Source organism: Phyllostomus hastatus, unplaced genomic scaffold (genome assembly GCF_019186645.2).
Source record: "Phyllostomus hastatus isolate PE091 unplaced genomic scaffold, TTU_PhHast_1.1 phas_contig_80, whole genome shotgun sequence".
Lineage (NCBI taxonomy): Eukaryota > Metazoa > Chordata > Mammalia > Chiroptera > Phyllostomidae > Phyllostomus > Phyllostomus hastatus.
This window is the reverse complement of record NW_025333960.1, coordinates 56,114,992-56,140,052: the sequence shown is the minus strand read 5'-3', so window position 1 is coordinate 56,140,052 and position 25,061 is coordinate 56,114,992. Positions and strand designations below refer to the sequence as shown.

The window sequence follows — 25,061 nt, the reverse complement described above, 5'->3', positions numbered from 1 at the left end:
CAGTTTTTCCCATTTATACTAATGCTAAAACATTTATTTTGTTTAATCTCCTAATTTAAAAAAAACTTTTGTTTCTCCCTTTTTCCCTTCATTTTCTGTTCATTGGTCTCTGAATTGTTTCCTCTCCTTTAATTTTTGAAATCAGAAGATACGTAGAAAGTCTGATGTTTCCAGTTCCACCGGTGGTTGTATTTATAACTTTTGCTTCAACTGTGTTTCTCAATTTGCGAGCTGCAGTAACTGAGCCGGTTTCCTCTCTGGGGGCGATGGAGCAATGCGCGCCCTCCCGCTGCCTTCCTCCTCTGCCCGCACCTCGTCTCCTCTGCCCACGTCGCGCAGCAGTTCCTTTTTTGGAGGTTGTTTGGGTCTCCTGTTGCTAATTTATTATTTTACGTTGTGTATATTTAATTTCAAGAAGCGCCACAATGACATGTTTAGCCCACGAGCAGACCGCGGGTGTCTGGATGCGCTTCTGTGCCTGCGCTCCCTGGGTTCAGCGATCCCGGCCAGACCCTCGCGCTGCTGCTTTTCTGCGGACGCCTGAGTCCCCTTGCGTGGGGGGACCGGGGGACCTTCGCACGAGGAGGCTCGGGAAGGACGTGCCGGCTGGCGGGGACGCCGGTCCCGCGCGCAGTCAGCTCCCTGAATGGGGGAGGCACCTGTGAGAGCCGCGTGAGGGCAGTGGTCCCAGCGTGCGTGCGTGCGTGCGTGCTTGCGTGAGTGCACGTGTTTGCGTGCACGTGCTCGCCACGTGTGCTTGTTTGTGCGTGCGGGCCCGTGCGTACATGTTTGCCACGTGTGCACGTTTGTGTGTGCGGCTGTGACGTGCGGCTGCGTGCGTGCGTGCGTGCGTGCATGACGTGCGGTAGGCAGCTGAGCGCAGCCCCGGCCTGATGTCTCCGAGGCCGTCGGGGACGGAGGTCCGGACTGTGGATGTGGTGAGACCCGGGGCGGGGAGGAGCGGAGCGGAGCGGAGCGGGGTGTCCTCTCTGCCGTGCCCGGACGTGGGGGCGCCCTGCAGAGGGCCGAGGAGTGGCTGTAGGGTCCAGGGGAGGGCCGCGCTTTGCACTGCGTGCGTATCGTTGCGTGCGTGTCGTGAGACGGGAGAGGTGACGTCTGGGCGCGGTGGGAGGAGGAGGGGCTGCTGGCTGCGGGACGGCGGAGCCTGGGGGCCGAGGGCGGGCGCTGTGCGCACGTGAGGCGTGTCTGGCCGCCGGACGGAGGTGCCCCACCGCCAGCATTCCCTTCCATTGTCGCCCGCGCTGTGCCGTCCCCAGGGCTGGGCCGCGGTCGGGGTGTCTCCAGGGTGTGGGGGTCTTCTGTCAGGTGACGTCACACAGTCCAGTGGGACCGTGGACTCGTCCGCAGAGAGGCCTGACCGCCCCGCGTGGCGTGTTCCAGCCGCATCCCTCCTGTCTGTCTGCCCGGTGCTCGCGCTCAGATCTCGCCTGGGAACGGTCAGCAGCGAAGATTCAGCCGCCGGAGCGCAGGCCCTCCCCCAGCCCAGGGGAGAGGACGGGCCGGGCCGGCGCCCCGGGGTGGGCGGCGGGGCAAGGCCGGACGCAGCTCAGCCTGTCACCTGTCCTGGGGGGACCGGGGTGGCAGAGCCCCTGAGCGCAGCAGGTCCAGGGTTTGCCGGGAGCTGCCGTGCGGCCTCCACGCTGCGGAAACCGTGCTTCCAGGGTTTCTCGTGGTCCTGCGTTTTTACCGTCTGCTCTTCCTTCCGGCCAGCGGGTTGGCGAGGGACCGTGGAAATCTGCATCTTGGGTGTGCGTGGGCGAAACCGCCTGAGAGGTGTCCTCGCACTAAGCAGCTTACGGAAATATTTTTAAGAAAAGACCGCTGCCCTGCCTGGCGTAGCTCAGTGGATTGAGTGCGGGCTGCGAACCAAAGCGTCGCAGGTTCGACTCCCAGTCAGGGCACATGCCTGGGTTGCAGGCCACGGCCCCCAGCAACCGCACATTGATGTTTCTCTCTCTTTCTCCCTCCCTTCCCTCTCTAAAAAAATAAATAAATCTTAAAAAAAAACTCCCTTTAAAAAAAAGAAAAAGAAAAGACTGCTTAGGAGGAGAGAGGCATGCAGGAGGGGTTGTAAAAATCTGTGTTCTTGCACATGACGGACTCCTCCTGGTCAGGGGCGGGGTTCATGGAGACCTTCCTGTGAGTTCAGGAGGAGCGGCACTGCAGTTGGCCCCACGTGGTTGTGCCGTGTTCGTGACAAAAACAGAAGTGGATTCCAGCTCTCAGAGTAAGGGAGGCAGCGCTGAGTAGGTCCACGTGGACCTGCCGGCCAGGAAGACGCCGGGTCCCTTCCGGAGCTGGCTGAGAAAGGGCTCCTCGGCCCCGCCACTGTGCCGTTCAGCACGCCTGCTCCCACGGAGTGAACTTGGGATCTGTGGGGGAGCCGGTGGTGAGAGCAGGTGTGTGCCGCGCAGACATGCACCCTTCCCGGAGCTCTCCCTTAGAGCTGTGCGTCGGCGTGGGGTCCCGACGACCCCTGTTTCGCTCCAGAGCGGAGGGGGAGCGGCGGGGGGGCAGAGGGGGGGATGCTTTTCTGCGCGTTCCGCCCAGAGCTCACCGCAGAGGACGGGCAGTGGAGCAGGGTCGCCCGCCAGCGGGCCGCGTGGGCTGGGAACCCGCACCCTGGCCGCCTCGCCTGGAGGAACATCTTTCCCCAGCAGCCTGCGGTTTCCAGCGACGCCCGAGGCACGTGGAACTCGAACGCGCCACTTTTCCACGGCAGCCTGTGTCTCGGGCTTTTCACGACAGATCGTCTCCCTGAGGAGGACCCCTCCAAGTATTCGTTTACGCTTTGTGTTGTCGCTTGTAAGCGAGGGCATCATTAAAGCGTTTGAAATGATCGTAAGCACTTAAAACCTAGATAATTTTACTTTCAGTTTTTTATTCTGGTAAAGCATACAGCATAAAATTGGCCGTTTTTGCAGTTTCTAAGTGGGCCAGCACTGGCCAGCCGGTGCCTGCGCTGCCTTTTCTGCTGCAGGGGCGTGAGTTGGGAGAGCCCCGGCCGCTGTCGTCCGAGCGCAGTGCGGCCTCACCTTTCCGAAGGTAAAAATAGCACGTGAAGCCTCTGTTCAATCCCAGCACGAAATTTTATTTTTAAAAATATTGACGTTTCTGGCCAGGAGACTGAAGTCACCATAGTCTCTTTTATCGAGGACGGGGATCCCGCCCTCGGCCCGGCCCAGCAGTTTCACCGAGTTCCTGGCCCACTGAGAGCAGTCGCGCTCCCCGCGGTGCAGCCGTTGGAGATGCTGGCGAGGATCTGGGGCCTCGCGCCCGGGAAGGGAGAACGTGCCACCTGCCAGCACGGCGCTGTCCTCCGACGGCCCGCCCTGTACAGCACACGCTCGTAGACCCCTCCTGCAGCTTATTTTTAAACAGCCCGCTAAATTTAGAGCTGGAATGAGTGCAGCTTTCTTAGTAATATTAAAAAAAAGCAGAGTGGGAGGTCCTTAATAATAATACGCTGGGGTGTAATTTGGGGCTGGTGACTTCAGCCCCAGCCAGCGCTGCTCCGCGGCTGCTAATTTTGTGTTTTGTGGGGAGAAGCAGGAGGCTGTCTCCCAGCCGGGGGACGTTAGTGCACTCTAATTTGACACCGGTTATTTATATTCAGGCGTGCAGAGCTCAACGTGCGGAGACACGGTAACTTCGTTAAACCGAAACAGGCCCTGGCGGGGTAGCCAGTCGGTGAGGGCGTCGTCCCCACGTGCCAAGGTGGCGGGTTCGATTCCCAGTTAGGGCAGCTACAAGGAGCAACCAGTGAGTTCATCCACAAGTGGAACGACAAATCGTCTCTCGCTCTCGGTTTTCCTTCCCTCCCCCACTGCCTTCTTTCTTCCTTCTTTTCTGTCTCTAAAACCTATAAATAAAAAAAACAGGAATGGGCTTTACCTGCCTTTGAAAGCAGCCTGGGGCGTCGAGGGCTGACCGCCCTGTGGCCCTGAAGTCCCTCCCAGTGCGGTTTTCCCCATCAGCACCTCACGTCTGCGGTTCAGAGAGGGTTGGACACGTGAAGGGGTGCGGACACAGTCTGGATACCCAGGACCCCCCTTCTTCCAGGGCTGCACTGCAGAACCAGCGGGAGCTCCGCCTCTGCGCCTGCGCCCGCGCCTGCCCGGAGGGAGAGCCCCCGCCCGGAGTGAGAGCCTGTGCCGCCGCGGGAACGGCTCGTGGGAGGTTTTTCTGTCCTGGCTCAGCAGCGGGGAGGACGAGGCGGCTCTTCCTCTCGGTGTCTCCCATCTCGGATGGACGCAGTTTCCCTGGCAGTGGGAGATGGGGTCCTTGTCTCCTGGCCTTCCTCTCCGTCAGCATGAGCTCCGCGCCCCGCCTCGTGTCCTGCTGTCCTGTGCGCCCCAGGGACCACCTCCTCCTCCTCGGGGGACACTGGGGGTCTGTGGGCACCGCGGGCCTGTGTGCAGGTGGGGCCCCGCGTCGCTGCAGGCGTCCTGGTGCCACACAGGCGTGTGGGCTGAGGACTCTGGGGGGACCCCGGCCGTGGCAAGGCCCAGGTCCCACGTTTCCACGAAGACTGTGTGCTCGGACGTCGCAGGTGCCTCTGGAGGCCGTGGCGGAGGGGCTGCTCTGCGTGGGAGCGGGCGCGCCGGGCGCAGGAGCGTCCAGGGCCGTGTGGCCCCCCGTGGTCGGGTCTGCAGAGGCGGGGGCCAGCTTCTGTGTGGACGGGGCTTGGACTCTAAGGGACTCGAGACGGGGTGTCCTCAGCAAGGTCGCAGTCAGAAGTCGCCGGACCTGGACGGGGACCATGGCTTCATGCTCCCTGCCGGCGGCTCTCCCCTGAGTGCGCTGGTCACCTGGAGCCGCTGGGGACCACGGGGCCGGCTCTGCTGCTGAGGTGCCTGGTGGCCGGTAGGGCAGGCAGGTCTGGGGCGCCATGGTGGTTCAGCCGCCTGCCTGTCAGCGACCTTGTCTGTCGGGGGTTCCCAAAGATGGGAGGGCGGGACCCACAGGGGCAGTGGAGGACGTCCCCTCAGTGCGTCTGTGTTCAGCTGCTCCTCGGGAAGGAGGGGTCCCTGTCCCCTGCCTGGTGTCTCCCCGACTCATGTTTGCCGTGGGGCTCACGGGACCGGCGCTCCAGCTCCTTCCAGTCTTGGGGCGGGGGCGGGAGTCCGGGGGCCTCCAGTCCTCCTGCGTCCTCGTGCGTCCCTGTGAACACTTACGCTGGCTGCGAGAGCCTCCTTCATGCCCACCCCCGTCGTCTCTGCCCGCTGGTCCACGGCCCACGGCCCTCCCTGTCCCCCCCCCGGGGGCGTGCTGCCCCCCGCACGTTTCCCCAGGCTTGGGGTTCGCACCCCAGGAGTCTCTTCTGCCCTGCAGCTTGTCAGCCCCTAGACCTGCCCCCTGTCGTCGCCAGATCCCTCCGGGCCCCTCCGGCAAATCGAGTTCCCCCTCGGTTCCGTGTCAGCCTGCCAGTGGCCGATGGAGGGGCACCCACACCACCCTCACGTGTGCGGGGTTGAGGGTCTGGTTTCACCGCTAGACGGTGTTTTCTTCACGGCTCTCCCTCCCGCCCCCGTGGGCTCCTGGCACAGCCCGGGGCCAGCGTGGACCCCCGGCGCCCGGCGTGGGGGCGGAACGTGGCAGGAGTGGTGAGCCCTGCCGCGAAGGTGGGGGGCGGCCACGGGACCCCGACAGCCACGGGCCCTGGGGCTGGTGCGTGGAGGCAGACACGCAGGATGTGCAGCATGTCCGGCGGAGCCTGTGTCTTAGCAGGACCCTCCCCGTAACGAGTGATTAACACGGTAAAGAAAATGTATCGCAGGCGCGTGGATTAATATTCGCTCCCCGAGGACCTCGGTAATTTCTAGGAGGCATGCGTGGGCACAGGGACGGAGAAGTCTGGGGAGGAGTGGACATTCGACGGAGAACGTGCACGCAGGACACCTGGGCCAGTTCCTAATGTGGAGTTACGTGCTCGTTGCCCTTTGGAGGCTCGAACTGGGGGGGGTGGGGAGGGGTGAGCGGAAGAGAGTGTGAGCGGAAGAGAGTGTGGGTGGAAGGAGGGGTCTTGGCGGGTCCTCTGCCCCCTTCGGAGCCTGTCCCGTGCTTCTGGCTCTCGGGTTCTCCTGTCTCCTGGTCACGCGGGGCTGCAGCCTCCGGAGGGGGCCACCGAGGCTCCGGCACGGCCCCTGCCTCGTGCTGTGTGGGCGTGGGCCCGGGCCCTGGGAGGCTGATGGTGCCCCCTGCCCCGCCCCGAGTGGCTGCTGGCCTCGCCCTGATCACGCGCGTGGCCCGGTGTGGTGGTGGGTTTAGGGTGCAGACCTCTCCCTGGGAGCTTGCGGCTCGGCTGCTGACATTTGAACTGAAGTTCAGTGGCCTCCACCGTCTGCGAGAGGAGCGCCGTTTGCTGCCGGGGGTCACGTTCAGGTTCACGGCCAGCGCGCCCCGCCAGACGCTCCCGGGGCAGAGAGCCTGGGCAGCACTGACCCGCGGGGCAGGCGGGCCCAGCCTTGGTCTGACGCTGGTGGCCGTGGACGGAGGAGCCTTGGAGGTGGCTGCGTTTTTGGGGCCGGTGGCCGCGCGCCAGTTCCTGTAGCTCAGCGCCGGGCGTCTCACACTTGGGTTTTGTGGGTGACCGGCTTGCTCTAAGTCGTTCATGGGTGCAGAGCGCTGTGGTGTTCTGAGCAAGGCCCCAGGTGGACTTCCTGCCCTGGAGACGGGCTGCCCGTGGCCCCAGGGCTCCGTCCGACCGGCAGGCGGGGCTCTGCCTGAGCCGCGGAGGGGTGCAGCCGCGTGAGCCAGGCCGGGAGAGCAGACCCGAGCCCCGCCGGCGTCCTGTGGGGGATGAGCCCGTCCCGACGGCTTGCATGTCAGCACCCGGAGTCCTGGCCGACGTCTCGCGTGGGGCGCCCGTCCGCCGCTCCCGAGGACAGACCGGGCTCAGGGCGTCCTGGCGGGCCGCGTGTGTAAGCCGTTGGTCGGGGTCCGGCGGAGTCGGTGCTGCGGGTGCTTGCTGTTCCCCGTGGGCCCCTAGCGGAACGGGGGGCCTGGGGGGCAGGGTGGGACACGCAGTCTCGGCTCACTGTCCGTGCTCTCGGGCGCGGCCTGCGGGGCCTCCGGGCTCTCGCGGGAGGAGCCCAGGAGGCGGGATGACCGGACCGATGGGCGTTCCCCGCGGCCTGGCCTCCCGTCCCGGGCAGCAGCGCCGGCTCCGCCCGTGAGGCTGGGAGAGAGGGCCGAGAGCGCGTGTGCCTGGGGGACCCCGCCTCTGCCCTGGGTTCCCGTGGAACAAAAGACAGCTCGCTCCCGGAAACAGATCTTTGTTGAAACGTGCTTTGCAATCAGATGATGGGAATTTCATAAAGCTTTCTCCAGTATACGAGGTTTCACGTAGCAAGAAAATACAGTGAGTTCCTCTGTGTGTGATTGATGTCTTCACTGCCGACAATTTAAAACTTCAAACATTTTTTTTCATTAGACACTGAATTGGTGGTGGTTTCTGCACTGTGAGCTCAGGGTCAGTAAGAAAACCTGTGAACCCCTTTCCGGTGGGACTCCGTCCCCCCTTTCCCCCGGTAGTTTAGCTGAGCCTCTGGCCTTCCCTGTTTGTTTTAAAAATAGAAGTTTGCGAGTCTTCGTTTTCCCTGGTGCTCCCCGGGTTTCAGGGGCTCTGGGTTACTCGGGACGGCGTCCTCATCGCGGTGTGGGGCGTGGCCGTGTGAACCAACAGCACACGCACTGCGTGTGCGGCTCACGCCCCAGCAGCCAGCGAGCCGTCCCGGTTTCCCTTGGTGTGCAAGGCAGAGCAGCGCTCGGTTTTTTTGTTCGGTGGTTTTTTTTCTTTTGGTTTGGTGAAGTTTATGTTTTTAAGGACAAATAGGTAAAGTGTCTACTTAAGACTTGGGGAATTGTGAAAAAAAAAAAAAGGTATCACGAAGGCATTAATTTTGGAGCGTGAAAGAAAAGTAGAAGGATGCTTCTTCTTGTGACATAAAAATTCTGCCCTTGTTTCCCCACGGGCGTCTCTTTATCAAAGGCTCTGCAACTCCGTAACTGCGGCTTGTCCAGGACGTTATTAGTGCCGGGAAGCAGGTCCCCACATCCGGCGCCGTTGCTCTCGGCCGTCTGACCACCGTGATCGGGGACCACCGCCGCCCGGTGTGCGTTCTGTTCCCGGCGAGGGCGGAGCTGATGGACGGATAGACTTCCTGCCGGAGTCAGAGGGCACCGGCCGGCCGCCCCGCCCACGGTGACGACCCGGGTTGGCTTGCCCGCGGAGCTCGCTGGTCCGCCCTCCTCGCCGTGCATCCGGAGCTGTGCTTCCGCCCGTACCTGCTCTGCTGCCTGGAGGTGCGGGCGGACCCTCTCTCTCCTCCTGAACCAGGCATTTCTTTGGCTTCTTGACAGACTGAGGCAAACAGAGTCATCCAAGGTCACCTGCCTGCTGGACAACCCCTGGTCATCCCGGGGCGCTCGAGCCGGCGTCGGGCTGCGGTCTCCAAGGAGGCGCGAAACGGACGCCGGCCTCGCGGGACGGTCAGGGCGTGGGCCAGTCAGACCCGAGGACGAGGCCGGACCGCGGTTACGTAGCTGCGCTTGGCGAGCTGCGTGTCGGTGTCCGCTGCGTGTGGTCTGGTTGGCGCTGCTGTCGGAGGACGTAGAGGAGGCCTTTGTCTAGGGAGTGCAGCTTGCGCCCTCCTGCAGGTGGTTCACGTGGGACTTACCTTTGAGGTGTTCTGGCAGGAAGGTGGGGGCGCACTGTCCCCGGCTGCGGGGGAGGGGGCCGGTAGGGGGGAGCACTGGTGCGCGGTCCTCCGGCCCGGGGAGAGTGGGTTCGAGTCCTTTTTCTGTTGCGGGGGCGGTGGGGCGGGGCTTCGTGTGAATGCGGCCGATTCTGGTCGCCTCTTACTCATTTCTCCTTGTTAGAGTGGAAATGCAGTTTGCTCATAATGGATCATTGATCGCCTGGGCGAGGCGGCCCCGGCCCGGTCACTAGGGCCCTTGCGCTCCGAGCAGTGAAAGTGTCACTTCATGGAGCCTCCAGGCCCGGGTCTGGGGACTAGAAGCCCGGAATTGTTAATCTGGGGCAGACTGGTGTGTGGGGAGAGGAACTCCTCATTGTTGCTCTGGAATCTCTCCCCATTTGTTCCGAGAATAGGCCCTTTGTCCCCGCAGTCGATAAGCCCGGGCAGGATGTTAATGATGTATTTTAATTCGCGGCTCATAATGCTACAGTGTGGCCAGCAGAGCCCGGGGCATTGTCCGCGGAGGAACAGACGCCCAGTATCCCAGCGCGCTGGCCCCCGCGGCTCTGGCCATGCCCCGGCTGGGCCCCCTTCGGAGACGCGCCGCCCACCCAGCCGGAGACTCCCCTCTCTCTGCCCCTGACGGTGCGGGGCCTTCGCGTATGGTCCACACGACGGGCCGTCTGCCGTGCCGCGCACCGTCCGCACCTCACGGGTCCTCCTGTCCCCAGTGCTCCGCGCCGTGGCGCACACACCTCTGGGGCCACAGGCCACCGCCCGGCTCGGGCCCTGCTCCCTCCGCGCACGGTCCCCAGAGGGTGCCCAGAGCCAGGGAAGGACGAGTCAAAGGAAGGAAAGATGTCAAGGAAACCACAGCAATCTTTCAATTAGTGTCCCTTGGTTGATTGGTGAACGGGATCCAAAAAAAAAGCCAAAACGATACCAACCAGAGTCTTCAAAACCAGCTTGCACTTCAGGTTCCGCTTCCCTAACTGGATGAGCAGAGAACCTGCGGAGGGACTTACCTGTCCGCGGGCCCACTGCACCTCCCGGGGCCCCCCCTGCACCCTCTCCCGGCCTCCCCTGCGCCTGCCGGGGCCCCTAGAGTCACTCTCAAAGGCACTTGCAGAGTTGCTTGGTTATGACAACCACCCTAAACGTTAGAGTTTGAAAGTCAGCCTTCTGATCCCTTTGTCAGGATAACGCTTTGATAGAATCAGCTTTGATAGCTTTGGGGAAACGGGCACAACACCGCCAGCTTGTGCTTTGTGTGGGCTTAATCCACAGAGCAGAAGGTGGCAGCGTTTTCTGTGGCCTTACTGTTTGTTTATTTACTTAACTGTTTAAAAGATTTCATTTATTCACTTTTAGAGAGAGGGGCAGAGGAGGAGGAAGAGAGGGAGAGAAACAGCAATGTGTGGTTGGTTGCCTCTCGGGCACCCCCTACTGGGGACCTGGCCCTCAACCCAGGCCTGTGCCCTGACTGGGAATTGAACTGACGACCCTTCGGTTCACAGCCCGAGCTCAGTCCACTGCGCCACACCAGCCGGGGCAGAAGTAGGCTTACTGTTTAAAGAGGGAGAATACTGTACCTTTCTCTCGGCAGCACCGTATTTCGGTGATTGGAAAATGGCTGTTCTTAAACTATGGAAGAAACCCCCAGCAGCAGGACTGCTTTTCGCCCTGGGAATCGATGGGAAGGATCCTTGCTACCCACCCCCCGGTGACCCGGCGACCCAGTGATCGGGGCTTGGCTGGAGATGGGCGCACTGTACCCCATCGCAGGGCTGCCCAGCCTGGGCTGGCTTCCTGGGGGTGTCCGGGCGGGCCCGGGAGACGGCCGCAGCCCCGTTCTCTCGCAGCACTGCTTTTCCCTTGGACAGTCACACAGCATCCATTCGCTTTTACTTTCTTGGAACTTCACCAGTTAGCGCCAAGGAGGTGACGTCTCCTAGCTGCATTGCTTAGAGACCCCCGAGCTTCCTGGGCGCCTGGGGAGGGGGGCCTGCAGGGCTCCCCCAGAGTAGCTCTGCTTTTCATTGTGCTCCCAGGGTTGCGAGGGGTAGTCGTTTTTCCTTTTTTTAACCTTTTTTTGGTGAAAAACTTCGAAAAAGCCCATGAAAACAGAAAGAGTGACTGATGCACGCACAGCCCCCCGACACGCAGGCCCGGCAGTGGGCCGTGTCTCTCCGTTCTGCCACCGCGGCCGCAGTGCTCTGTCCCTGGTCCCCGAGCCCCGGGCGGCCCCCGACAGCGTGGCCCGACGGAGGCGTGGCCTTCTCAGGGTTTTCTGCCACCCGGTGCCGGGTGCCGGGAAGCTCATTTCCCGCGGGCCCAGAGCCGGGAGGCTTGGTTGCGTCGTGGGGGTGACCCGCGGTGGTGCCGCTGCGGCCCAGTGAGCACGCAGGTGGTCTGATGGAGCGAGGTCTGGCTTAGTGTCCCGGCCCCCGTGACCCGGCCCTTGCGCGTGGACCGGACTGAGTATGGTCCTCGCCAGTGAGGGGGCACCTTTGGGCGCTGCACCGACACCCCGCAGTTACCGGTTAGTTATAGCACCCGACGCACCTGACTGTTCACTGTGCCTGACGGACATTCTCCCTTGCTTGCGTGAACCTAAGCCTCACAAAACACTGTAACGTTGGTATCATCGTCATCACTTACATTTTAAACCTGAAGAAACGGTCTGGGGAACAGAGAGGGTCAGACACTGGCTCAGGGTCACACAGCTGGCCCAAGGGAGAGGCGGAGCTGGGTTCGACCTCACGCCGTCTGACGTGGAAGCTCAAGGTGGAGCCCGCCTCTCCTGGCCCTGTGACGCCCCTGTGTGACTGGCCCTGGGCCAGAGTCGGGGGCTCAGCAGGGAGAGAGCGTACCGTGTGAGCCTGCCCACACAGAGTGTGTCGTCTGCCACACGCGTGTGCGGCGAGGGGTTTAAGGGGCAGTACTAGTAGTGTGTCCAGGTATGCGCTGGGGTGGGGCCCGCCGTGCAGAGTGCGGGGTGGGCACACTCAGGGCCGACTCGGTCTCAGGCTGACGGGCTCAGGTGCGGGCGGCCCGGAGGTAACTGTGGGAGTGTGTCCCGCTGGGGTGTGTGTAGGCCACACGGTCGTGGACGGAGGGGCTGGGGGCCACGCACCCTGGGTGCGCGGTGCAGCCCATGTCACACAGGCGGGGAGTCTGGTCCCCCTGAAGGGACCCGTGGGGGGTCGCGGTGCTGGACGTGTGTTCTGGGGCTGCGATCTTGGCTAGCGGTGAGGGTCGGGGGGTGCGGACTGAGCTGGAGACACAGCCGGCAGGACGGGGGTCACCACTGCGAGCCGGCGGGGGCAGAAGGCGCCAGGCCCCGGCACGCCCGTGGCCCTCGGGGTTGGGTCCTGGCGCCGGGGAGGCCCTCTCAGCGGTCCAGCTTGGCCCAGAGCATGCGCTGTTTCCCAGGTGGACCTGGACGCCCCTGGCCAGGCCGCACCAGTGCGGGTCCTCCCTCCCTTTCCTCCTTCCAGAAACTTCCACCAGCCGTGCTGGGGCACGGCCACGGTGCTTTCCTCCACTGTGTGTTTCCATGAGGTTCCCTTTGCCGGCTCCTGGGTTCCTTGGAGCGCAGCCTGTTTGTCAGTCACCCTGCATCCTTCGGTCCCAGGTGCTGCCTGGAGCCGGGCGGCCCTCGGGGGCCCTGACGAAGTGCCGTCCCTGGGGCTGCAGTCCCCGCGGGCGCGGGAGGTTGGCGGCAGGGAGACGGTCCCCGTGGGTTCTCTGGCACCCTTTGGCGACGTTCAAGTGCCGTCCCTCTGGCACACTGTGTCCGGATGTCAGCTTTGCGGGACTCGCTGTCACGCCTGGTGTGGGTGGCCTGAGCCCCGTCTCTGCGCAGCGGGCCACCTGGGTGCTGCAGGGGTGGCCTCTCTGCCCGAGACAGGTCCGAGATGCAGGCCCCAGGGTCCTCGCTCACGCGTGGAGGTGACTCTTGAGTGGACGCGTTTGCCCACAGACCGAGTTTGCCCCGTGCCCAGGGGTGCCGGCCATGTGGGGCGTCACTGTGCCCCCACTGGGCTCTGCGGGCCCGGGAGGAACATGGCTCTGAGGCGCGGCGGGCTGTGTTGGCCTCGGCGGTCACTCCAGACGGGAGGTCCCCGAGCCCCGCTGTGTGCCGGTTGGTGTAACGCCGGCGTCCCGTGCCATGTCCACGCCCCCAGGGTGTGACCTTGAGTCCCAGAGCCGCGGTGGTTCCCTTTGGTCAACGCTGGAGATTCCCTGCGTCTCTGAGCGTCAGACTGCCTCTCCCCAAACAAAACTGACGCTGAAAACTAAGAAGACAGTTTTAAAAAGCAGCTTCAGACTGTCCACCTCCCAAGAAACACGCGTGCCCACCACACACAGCGGGACGTCCACTGGACATCCGCTGGACACGCTCACTGGCGAGCCACTCCCACGCCAGACGACGGAGGGGCAGGCCCGTCCGGCACGCTCCGCCGCCGGCCCTGGGGGAGGTCCCTGGCGGCGGGGCTGTGGGTCCTTGTGAGCGACGTCCCGTTCCTGGGGGCTGCACTCCGCCTGCGTCTGCGGTGCCCTGTCACCCTGTGTCGGCGCCCCCCCCCCGGCCCCCGCGTCGGTGTTGCCGGAAGACCCCCTCAGGGCCTCGGCGGGGGGAGCCCAGCACATGGTTCTGTGCATGTGCTGCTCAGGGGTCCAGCTGTAGGTCAGTGTATCTTAGGGTGAGTCTGACCCCCAGCACCCGACCGGTGGAGACTCCCTTGGGGTGTGAAGGGTGCCCCCCAAGAGCCACGTGGCTGGTTTGGGGACCAGGGCTCCCAGGCGCCACTTGGTGCTGGCAGTGACCCGGGGCCGCCACACCCGGAGGTGCCACCAGCTTTGACGAGTCCCCCGGGTGGCAGAACGGGCCGACTCTCCATCTCTCTGCCCGGATGGACGGGCCGGGGGGATTGGGGGGGCCTAACATTGCTTCAGAGCCGCCGGCTCCCCGTGTCTCGGCTGGTTTTCCCCTGTGAACTCACTTCTGTGGGCTCCTCAAACTCCTGGGGTTTCTGCACCCAGATGAGGTCCCTAAGTGGAGCACTAACAGTGTGTTTCGTTCCCAGTTTTGGGGTCACCTCACGTCCAGTGTTCTGGGGCTGAAACGGGCCCTGGGACAGAAGGACCTACGCCCGCACATCGTCTGCCTCGCGGAGTCGTCACAAGCGATGCACAGCCGCCCGAGACGGGCCGAGACCGAAACCGCCTGGGAAAGAATTTAAATGAACTTGAAATGCCACGGAGAGGGGTTCCTGTTGGCGTCCTCTGTTCATGCGGTTTCAGGGGGAGTTTCCGTGGATCTGCGTGGGCAGAGCCTGGTTCCATCTGCGTGGGCGGAGCCTGGTTCCGGCTCCCATCGGTCGGGAGGACCGCGCGCACCTGCTGGCCCAAAGCTCTCCACACGGAGCTCAGCGCGGCTCCCCGCCTCTTTCCGGAGTCGCCGCTCGGACCGCGCGGGTCCCCGACGTGCCTGGCAGCTCGCGAGCACGGAGCCTCCCTGAGAGCTGGTTCGGAGCACAAGTTCCCACGGAGACTGCCCCTCTGCGCGGGTCGGCGGGCGGAGGCGTCTGGAGAGGGCAGGCAGCCTCTCTCCTGATCGGCGCACAGCCTCGCAGGAAGTGGAGAAGCAGAACGGAGCCCCAAGTCCCTGCACCCTGGTGGCGTGTGGGTGACACGCCCTGCGCCCCTCCATCCTGTCCTCAGCTTTCCCTTCCGTGTCTGCCCCCGTGGCCATGTGCCCCGTGGCCGTGTGGCAGGCTGGACCTGCCAGCGCAGGGAGGGAGCCACGGCCCAGGTTCTCTTTGGAGAGAACCTTTCATCTTCGGACTCGAAAGCTGCATCCGCGCCCTGTCCACTTCAAAACCAGACGCACTTGGCCTCCTCACGTTCCGTGCGTCCCCAAACCCGAGGCCTCAGCGCACGTGAGGTTGTAAGTTTGTAAAACACAGCATCCCTCCGACAGGTTGCGGCTTCCTAGAGAAGGTGTAACCCGCTGCCTCTGTGTGAAAGTCCAGGCACCCCCCGAACCGGCGATGCCGAGACGTCTGCTCAGAGAGCAGGACCGGCAGCCGTGTCCCCGGGAGCCGCAGGGGCGCTCCCTCCCTCCCTCCGGTCTTACCGCGTCCCAGCACTGCGCTGGAAGACGCTGGCCCTCTCACGTGCGTTCTGATTGGCTCATTTGTTCATACTCCACGTGTCACAGTCAGATGGCAGGCCCTGTTTTCACCGCACCTGGTGGCTCTCCCTGTGCACCGTCTGGGCCATTTGGTGGTTAACAGGTGTTCGGCTGGGCTTCCCATGGCGCAGAGGCTGCCCGCCGGTGCCAGGTGCAGCCCTGGGTGCCCTGGTTCCTGTCGCCTTGGCCTGTGCGCGGGGCGCTGGACGTGCCCAGTCGCTTGGGGGAGCGGCTCAGACCAGGGCTGCCCTGAAAGTGACGGAGATGACACAGTGCAGCGTGCGCTGCCACCGGGGGAGGGGACCTGGCCTCCCTGGGGGGGCTGGCCTGGGGAGGGGTGGCCAGGCCTCCTGGGCTCTGCCGGGTTTTCTGCGCCTGGGACGCGGCCCTGTGGCCAGAGCTTCCGTGGCTCTTGGGGGCAGGACGGAGGTGGGGCGCGGGAGAAAAGGGACAGGACTGGGGTGCACGGGCGTTGTGAGGCACGCCAGCGCTTGTGCCTCGTCTGAGAGGGGGTGCGGCCCGGGCCCGCTCCGCTGCTGGCCTCGTGGCCACACACAGCTGCGGTGGTGTCGGTGGGGCTGCCGGTTCGGGGCGCAGAGCCGGGAGCAGCTGAGGGTCCCCTTTCTGCACCTCGTTGCCTCCCGTTCACTGAGTGAGTTGCCCTGGTTCTTGGCCGGAGACGTGTTCTCGTGCCGCCGTGCACCTTCGGATGTGCCGTGCGCACCTGTCCTGCCCGCGGCTCGCCCGCCAGCAGCAGGGCTCTGCCTCCCAGGCCTGGCCTTTGCCCCCACCCCCACCCCGTGCCTCTCCGCTCCCCCCTCCCACGCCCCCTCCCGCTGTGGCTGGCCTCACACCCACAGCGCTCTCCAGCCTTTCAAGATTTCATATCCCTTTGATGAAGTTATTTTAGTGCACAAGCATTTACATCGGCTTATTTTAATTATTTAACACAATCATTATGGAAGATTACTTGCCTATTGGTCTTCGGAAGGGAGGTATTTTTGTACCTCTTTGGGTTTTCATTGGTGCCTCCTTTCTTTAATTAGGGTCGGGCTGATGTTTCTGAGCAGGACCACATGGACCACGGGTGGTGGATGGGGTGGTGGGCCTCCCCCACAAACCTCCCCCCTACAAACCTCCCCCCTAAGCTCTCCTCGTCTGCTCTGTTCCAGGTGCCTGCTGCCCTCCGCGGTGCTCTCCAGATAGGACATGCGTGTGGCCGCGGCAGGTGCGTGTCTGCAGCCGGGCGGCAGGGGGCCCCTCTGAACATGGAGCGATAAGATCTGGTCCTGCAGGCCTGCCCGACGGAGAGCCGCACCCGCCCGGCCGGGCGAGCCTGCGTCCTGGACATGGAGCACGGCCGGGAGGCCGAGGCGGAGCTGCGGCGGGGCCCCGAGGTGGGGGGCGACAAGGCCGTGAGCCACAGCTGCTGCATCTGCGGCAAAAGCTTTCCCTTCCAGAGCTCCCTGTCGCAGCACATGCGCAAGCACACGGGCGAGAAGCCCTACAAGTGCCCCTACTGCGACCACCGGGCGTCCCAGAAGGGCAACCTCAAGATCCACATCCGCAGCCACCGCACGGGGACGCTGATCCAGGGCCAGGAGCCCGAGGCCGGTGAGACGCGCGTGTCCGAGGGCCTGGACGGCTGCACCAGCCCCACCAAGAGCACTTCGGCCTGCAACAGGATCCTGAACGGCGCCGCCTCGCTGGACAGCAGCAAGATCCTGCTGCGGAGCTGCCGCAAGGAGGCGGAGGGGTCCCCGTGCGCCGCGGCGGACGGCCGCGCCGCGGCGCAGTGCTCCTTCTGCAAAAGCAAGTTCCGGCGCAAGAAGGAGCTGCAGCGGCACGTGCACCGGGCGCACAAGCCCTTCAAGTGCCGGCTGTGCAGCTACGTGGCGCTCCGGGAGGAGTCGCTGCTGAGCCACGTCGAGAAGGACCACATCACGGCGCAGGGGCCGAGTGGCGAGGCCTGCGCGGAGAACGGCAAGCCGGAGCTGCCGCCCGGGGAGTTCCCGTGCGAGGTGTGCGGCCAGGCCTTCAGCCAGACTTGGTTCCTGAAGGCGCACATGAAGAAGCACAGGGGCTCCTTCGACCACGGCTGCCACATCTGCGGCCGAAGATTCAAGGAGCCGTGGTTCCTGAAAAACCACATGAAGGCCCACGGCCCCAGGGCGGCGAGCAAGAACAGGCTCAGGAGCGAGCTGGACCCCGTCGCCACCATCAACAACGTGGTGCAGGAGGAGGCGATCGTGGCTGGCCTGGCCCTCTACGAAATCTGCACCAAGTGCGGGAACCTGTTTACAAACCTGGACAGCTTGAACGCCCACAACGCCGTCCACCGCAGGGTGGAGGCGGGCCGGACGCGGGCTCCGGCCGGGGAGGGCGCGCCCGGCCCCGCGGACTCCCAGCAGCTCTTCCTCCAGTGCCTGAACCTGCGGCCCGCCGGGGCCGACGCGCCCGCCCACGCACAGGCTGGGCGGCGGGTGGCCGAGCTGGACCCGGTCAACAGCTACCAAGCCTGGCAGCTGGCCACCAGGGGCAGGGTGGTCGAGCTGGCCGAGTACCTCAAGTACGGGGCGTGGGAGGAGGCGCTGGGCGGGGACGTGGCCTTTGACAAGGAGCGGCGTGAGTACGTCCTGGTGAGCCAGGAGAAGCGCAAGCGCGAGCTGGAGCCGGGTGTGCAGGGACACCCGCGGAAGAGGACGGGCGCACCCGGGGACCCCATGGCCGGGCCCCTAGACCCCCGGCCCGCCTCCGCACGCCCCAGCCGCCGTGCCGCCACCCCCGCAGGCCACGGCAAGTCCTCCGAGTGTTTCGAGTGCGGCAAGATCTTCCGCACCTACCACCAGATGGTGCTGCACTCCCGGGTGCACCGCCGCGTGCGCCGCGACCAGGACTGCCCCGGCGACCGCGTGCCCCGCCTCCGTTCAGGCTCCTTCAGTGAGGGCGACTCGGCCTCGCAGCCCAGCAGCCCGGGCTCAGCCTGCGCCGCCACCGACTCCCCAGGCTCCGGCCTGGCGGAGGAGGCTGCGGATGAGAGCGGAGAGGAGGGCGTGGCCGAAGTTGCACCAGGTGAGCGCATGCACCTGTGCCCCATGCCACGGGGTTGCTGGGGGTTGGCACGCAGGTGGCTCAGGCCCGGATAGTTCTGATGCCCAAGTCTCCCATGCCCAAGTAATCGGGGCTCAGGTAGCTCTGAACCCAGGTGGCCTAGGCCCAGGTGTTCCCAGCTCAGGTAACCCCATACCCAGTTGGCTCTGTACCCAGGTGGCCCCTTGCCCAGGTAGCCCTTTGCCAGGTATCCCATGCCCGAGTGGCCCTGTGCCCAGATATCACTGAGCCCAGGTGTGCCTGGCTCAGAGTCTTGTACCAGGGGGGCCTGGGCCCAGGAGCCCTTCCCAAGGTACTTCTCAGCCTGGAGGTCCGGGCCTGGTGGCCCTGCAGTGGGCGGCTCGGACTCAGGTAGCTGAGGAGCCCAGGCACCTGTGCCAAGGTAGTCGGGGCTCAGCTAGCTGCAGACCCGGGTGCCCCAGGCCCAGCAGCCCCACAGCCAGGTGGCTCAGTGTCCTGCAGCACATGACCCTCGCCCAGGTGGTGTGGGCTCAGGTGCGCCTGCCCCTGGGTGGCCCGGAGTGCGGGCGGGCTGGCGGGTGCAGACGCAGTGCCCGTTGCTCCCCTTGAGGTGCCTCTTCGCTCCCTGCCCAGACGTGTTGGCGCCAAGAGCACCTTTGACCCGTGGGGCTGATGGACCCTGGGGTGTCAGTCATTTGATGGACCTCGGGTGCTGGCCCACCCGCGGGGCGTGCCCTGCTCTTCCTTCGCAGTCTCAGACTTGGTCTCTCGCCACGTGCACACGCGTGTGCGCACGTGCCCTTTGCTCCGCCCGGCCCCCCGCGCCACGCCGCCCGGCAGAAGAGCTTCAACTCTGTAGTCGGTTATAATTAGTCCCCCCGGACGCGGCACCCTGTGGGTGCGGAGACAGCTAATTGGCAAGTGGCTTTCCAGACAGCAGCCGTGTAAACACCTCAGAATGCTGGGCCAAGCTTGTGTGCACTGCTCTCCTCCTCGTTACAAGTTTTAACCTTTTTGGCACTTCGTCGTTTTGTGTTTTGAGGAATCCTTGCAAGTTACAGAGCTTGTGACTGTCTCCACGTAGCCAGGAAGGTTTTTTTTTCCCCTTCACCCTGAGCACAGGCTCGTGGATGTTGGTTGCTTCTACCGGAACGGCCAGGCTGATGGACACCGCCCCTCCAGCGGGGCCCGCTGCTTCGTGGGGAGGAGCGCCCACGCGTAGGTGTCTGCCCACGCGGGTGGGGGGGGGCGAGAACCCGCCCCGCGCGGCCGCCCGCTCGTGCCTTCGCTGCTCTGACGTCAGCGCTGGGAGGGAGCGGGGGAGTCACCGTCTTCTGGGCGTGCGGTGTCTGCTCCCCGAGCTTTTTTTTTTAATTATTATTATTCTAACGGTTTGTCGTGCACGCCCTGGCGACCCCAGCTGTGACCCGTGGGTGGTCGTCCCGTTCTTAAATGTTGGCGGCTGCGCATTTCATTTGTTCACGTTCTGATGACACCGTGACCGCTTTTCGGGGCAGGGATAACACATTAGGTGGGTCCTAAATCTCATTTACTTTCGCTTTGAAGACGGGTGTCTCTAATGCGTGGAAGAGCTCTCGGACCCGCCCCCACTGCTGCGATGGGTCAGAAATGGTGAGCCTCGAGCTGACCCTGTGGCAGCACTTTTAACGGCAGGGCATTGAAAAGACGCGATTGTTTTCACTATTAACTAGACATTATTCTTTTTCTCAAGGTCACTAAGTTTTAAAGGTTACCGTTTCTTAGGATTACATGTAGGCTCTCTGTATGTAACCTGCTTCTTGAGACGTTGGCTGCCCCAGGGGACCACCGGTAACGAGACCTGGTCGGCAGGCGGATGTAGCACGTGCCGCCAGCAGAGCGAACGGAGCGTTGCGGCTCGTGCAGAGGCTCAGGGAGAGGTTCGTGGCGCAGCCGTGGCGATGACACGTCGAGGGGCGTGGTCGGTCTGCGTGGGTCGCTCTGCAGCCCCGGGGACCGTCTCTCCCCGCCTAAAACCACGCACTTCTCAGTCCCGGCGGCTCGTGGTGGTCGAGTGCAGCCGCGGTTGCGGAGTCGCGGCCGCCCCTCGAGGAGGGGGGTGCGTGTGTGTGGGTTTGGTGCCGGCAGACACCCTCGCTGGTGTGGTGTTGGAGAGGGAGCTGGGTGCTCTGGGTGCTCTGGGTGCCCTCCCAGTGCCGCGGTGGGCCTTTCCTCCCCCCCAGAGCACACGCAGCTGCGAAAGGGGCGCTCGTCTGCTGTGACGGGAAGGTTGCTTAGAGTTGTAAACGCCTGAGTGACGTGAGGTTCTCAGGGAACTTGGGGGGGACGACCGGTTGGAAGTGCGGGAGCCGGCGCGCAGCCAGGGGGGACGGGGGCCACGGTCGTCCTCGCGGCAGTGGGTCCGGCCGCAGGCTTGCCCGCGAAATGCAGAGCTTTGTGGCCCTCTGGCGCCTTCTTGTGCCGTCACTTCACCCGGGTGTGTGTGTGCGCGCGTGTGTGAACTTTGTGACCCTCCGGCACACGCTGTGCCATCACGGCCCCCGGGGTTATGTGTGTGTGTGTGCGTGTGCGTCCGCCATCCGGGAATGGGTCTGCACGCTGCTCCTGCATCTCGAGGGACTTGCCCTGGCAGGGTCACTGGGAGACGCAGCTCTGTTTGCGCGACGCTCTCCCCAATTTAGGGCTGCTGCCCCCCACCCTCCCGGCTGGCTCCGGCTGTTCCCGGGTTCTGTGTCCAGAGCCGCTGGGCCCGGCGGCGCCGGTCACGGGGCCCTCATGGGAAGAGGGGAGCTGGGGACCGAGTTCCGTCCCTGAAACACGCTGCCACACTGGTGTCCGTCCTCCGTCGGGAAAGCGAGCGGCTGAGCAGAAAACTCCCAACAGTTAATTCTGTTCATCAGGGCTGGGGCCCCCGAGGGGCTGTCCCTGAGGGGCGCAAACACCAGCGTCCCCAGACACACGGCCGAGTGTGGGCCCTCGGGGCCCAGCGCTGGGACAGGAGCTGCGGCTGGGAGCCAGCGGGCCGAGCTGCACCTGCTCGGGGAGCCAGGGACGACTCGGGGACGGTGGGAGGGCCCCGAGCACCCCGGGCAGGCCCTGCCCTTAGGGTGGGCGCCTCTGTGAGGAGCCCCTTCCCACGGCCCTGCCGGGGTGGGGGCACCCTGGGGTGGGGCCTGCCCAATGCAGAGCTCCCGTGAGCCTGTCTGTACAGGTTGTCAGTGTTTCCACTAGAGTGTGAGTGACTACCCCAGGTTTGGGCCTTGTCCTGTGGTTCTAGCTCCTGTCCCATCAGATCCGCAGACCGCCACACTCACCCTCTGTGCTTCCTCGGGATGACCACCGTGCCTTCACTGGTGAGACCCCGTGGTCACGGATGCCGCGTGACATTGCAAGCACGTGGCTGCGTGTGACCGGGGAGGCTGGCAGACTGGGCGGCTCAGCCCGACGGAGAGGAGAGCTCGGAACCCGGGTTGCGCCCCTGTGCCACTGGAGGGGGGGGCCAGGGGGGCGGAGGGCGAGACAAGGCCCCTGCGGCCAGTCTCCGCTCCCTGCCTCCCGCCACCCGCGCCGGCACGGTGGGTGGGGGACCCCCAGTCTTTGGTTCTAGAACACTGTTCCCTGGGCGCGTGCCTGGGCCTGGCCACGTGTCCCCGAGTGCACGCTGGCTGGCAGGGAAGGCCGGCTCTGCCGCGCAGCTGGCCCAGGTTGGACCGCCGTCGCTGTTTCTCTGCAGCAGAGCGCGGTCACGGGAACAGTGTGGGGGTGTGTCTCTGTGTGTCCACCCGTTGTGGCCGGATCGAGGGTGAGCCCAGCTGAAGGGGTCAGGGTGTGGGGTGTGGGCTGGCGGCACTGGGGGACGCGCTGGGCGGCGGAGTCCGGGGTGGGCGGGGGGCGGGCAGGTTCCCGGTCACGGACAGAAGAGCGCCCACCACGTGCCCCCAGAGGAGACGGGACAGCGGTCCTCTAGGCTCCGCCCCGCCCTGAAGACGGAGGCGCTGGCTGGTTGGGAACAGAGAAGCCGTGTAGGAACCCCGGTGTTTAGTCCTTACTCCTCGTAAAGCCTCGAAGTCCCCCAGGAAGAGCTCGTGGGCGCCCTTGGCCGTGGAGCGTAGAGCCCGGTGGGCTCGTCGGCGTCCTGGGGACGTGAGGCTGCCGCCCCGGCGCGCTCTGACTGTGACCGGAGGAGGTGTGCTGGGTGCCCAGAGGCTGTGTGTCTCCCTGCCTCGGACTCGCCCAGCCCGTCTGTGCCTGGCACGCGGGCGCGTCTCGGCTCGGACGCAGCACCCCGCTCCCTGCCCTCCAGAGTGAGCTTGTCCGTCTGGGGAAGACGGCGCTGACGGCTGTGCTTTGGGCCTTCCCTCCCGGCGCCGAGACCCACACACACGGGATCTCCGCACTCGGTGCCGTGGAGCCAGCGCCACGCAGACGCTTTGGTTTGCCGGCAAAACCCAAATGCTTCCTTTGTGTGTTTTCTCTCTCCATTCTTTGTTGACATACAGTAGAATCACAGGATCTCAGGCCGGGGGATGGGAGCTCAGAGATGTTCGTTTCTCCCCCCGCCCCCCCCCCGGCCCCCGATTTACCAGTGAGGAAACTGAGGCACGGGAAGTGTTATCATTTGCCCAAAGCTGAGTGGCGTGTCTGTTGCCCAAGGACAGTGTGGTGGGTAGAAGGCCTGTGAGCTTGGATGCCTGGATTGTGATTTTTTTTTTTGCACTGAGTAGCAGCGTGTCTTCAGGAAGTTCTTCAGTCCAGTTTCCATGGTGACAGTGAGGGGACTCTTTCCTCCAGAGTCGGCCCCGGGTGGGGGCGCGTCTGGTCTGAGAAGCAGGGACGTGCGTGTCTCCAGTCACCCTGCACTTGGCCGGGTGTCGTGCACACCCGTGTTTCTGGCCCAGGTTTGCAGGCAGGATATCTTTCGTTTTAATTTTTTGATTCCACTACTTATTTATTTACATTTAGACATTTGGTTTTTGTATCATAAAGGACTGTTAGCATTTATGTGTGAACACATGGATGTCGTTACTGCTTTCGGAAGTTATACCTTTAACACGTAAGCGTGAGTATCTCGTGGGAACCTCGTCGTGTGGGCCCGGAATTAGTGCTGCCCTGTAGGACGTGCGTCCTCCTTCTCCCTCAGAACTTCAGGCCAGAAGAGCGCGCGTCGCACACGGCGACCTGCGGTGCGCACATACATGTTGCGAGCACTTGAGACGCAGAGTTGCACTCCTCGGTCTGGGTGACGCAGAGGCTCAGGGCGGGGCCCGTGCTTGGGACAGAGAAGCCGAGGGCGGGTTGGCACGGCGGGGCCGTGTGCACACGTGTGTGTGTGTGTGTGTGTGAGGAGAGCACCCGCAGACGGAAGTGAGTGGGACGAGCGAGATGCCGTCGGCCGGCGCGGGAGCCGTGTGCCGTGTTGCCGGGTGGTGACAGTGGAGGAGGGGCTCAGTGGCCCTGCGGATCCCCGGCCCGAGTCAGGGTTGGTGGCTCTCGCCCTGCGCTGCCGCTGGGACTCTGCAGCCCGAGGCCCCTCCCAGCCCTGTGTGCCTCCGGCGCGGTGGGGGGCAGTGGGGTCCCGGCCGCGTGGCCGAGGCGTTCGGGCCAGAGAAGAACCGGTGGGGGGCTGAGCGTGCGCTGGGTGGCCGCTGCTGGGAGAGCGGGTTTGGGGAGCAGGCTGGGGGCAGCCTTTCACCTCCCTGCCGGCGGTGACCTCACGGTGTGCTGGGGGGGGCCCTTCTGCCCCAGAGACCCCGAGGCTGGGTTTGCAGGGAGAGCAGTGTCACCTGGGTCCCCGGGAGCGGGGGACCTGTCCGGGACGGGACCGAGAAGCGGGCAGAGCTGAGGCCGCGTGGCGCGGAGCCCTCACCTCCGGCAGGCGCGGGCCTGCGGCCTTCACCTCTGTGAGGCCTCGTTTGTTCTTGATGCTCCGGTAGGCGCCCGGGATCCCCCCGCGAGGACGGTGGCGGGCGCTCTGCTTGCTGCGGCAGCCAGCGCGAGGAGTCGAGTGCCTGCGGCTGTGTCTGGACAGTGACCGGTCCCCGGCCGAGGTGGCGGCCCTGGGCACGCAGGAGGCGCGGGACCCAGCGGTGGCGATGTCTGTCTTCCGAGCACCGGGTCGGCCACAGAGTCCGTTCAGACTGTTCCGTGAAATAAAGTCACTTTTCATTTTCAACGGTGCTGCGTTGATCTGGGTGTTTTGAGTGTGTCGGTTATTTCCCACGTGGCGGAACACGGATCGTCCCCACTTCGAGTCTCGCTTGGGTCGCCGTCAGCTTCAGCCGGTCCGCCCGGCCGTGGGGCGTCATGGTCCAGCGAGAAGCCCCCGGCACGACACCCACACACCACGTCTGGCTCGTGCCCTCGGCCACAGCTGCTCCACACACACCCCGCCCGAACCTTCCTCTGCATTTCAGTTGTGTTTTTACCTCTCCTGAATCAGTAAAGCACAGTGTGCTGAAAATGTTGCATGTTTCCTTCCATTTTCAATATTAAAATGGCTGTACAAAAATTCACTAAAATTGTTTTTTTTTTTAAATGCATGCTGATATGACAGCTGTCACAATGCAATCTAACAAAACTGTTTTGGATGAAGTTGAAGACAACCAAGTGCCACCAGAGCCATCGTACAGAAAAAAAAGAAGAACAGGAGTCTTGGCCGCCCCGTGTGCCCTCAGAGAGCTGTCCCGCCTCCCGGGACGGCCGCCCCCCGCGCCCGGGCGTGTGTGGTCCTCGCCAGCCGTGCAGGACCCGCCACGCAGCCCGCGCGCCCGGAAACGCCGCTGTTCCGCGCCCCTCGTCAGCCGGCGGTGGTCTCACCCCGGGGGGAGAGGCCGAGCGAGTAGCCGGTGACCCGCCGTGCCCTGGCCCCCGTGCTCCTCACCTTTGCCCCAGACACCTCCTGTCCCCGGTTATTTCGGGCTGGCGTGGTGGCCGCAGGGCTTTCCCCGACAGCCCGGGGCGGGCCGCGAGGCCCGGGTGGGGGGACGGGGGGGGAGGGGAACGGCGAGCACACTTCCTGGGGGGCAGCTAATAGGACTCGATGGGAAGCGGCCCTTCGCTTGGCT

General features: G+C 64.3%; 1 protein-coding gene across 7 annotated transcripts in view; it reads left to right on the top strand.

Moving 5' to 3' along the window:
* Window positions 1-25,061, top strand: part of ZNF516 (zinc finger protein 516) — a 54,622-nt gene that overhangs the window by 19,900 nt on the left and 9,661 nt on the right. For 6 of the 7 annotated variants that reach the window (XM_045849877.1, XM_045849881.1, XM_045849879.1 and 3 more), the window contains exon 2: window positions 16,098-17,997. In XM_045849877.1, coding sequence (XP_045705833.1) covers window positions 16,275-17,997 — 1,723 coding nt within the window. In that variant the 5' untranslated portion in view covers window positions 16,098-16,274. Of the gene's footprint in view, window positions 1-13,816; window positions 14,680-16,097; window positions 17,998-25,061 lie in introns of all 7 variants that reach the window. The other variant, XM_045849874.1, reaches the window with a different exon arrangement.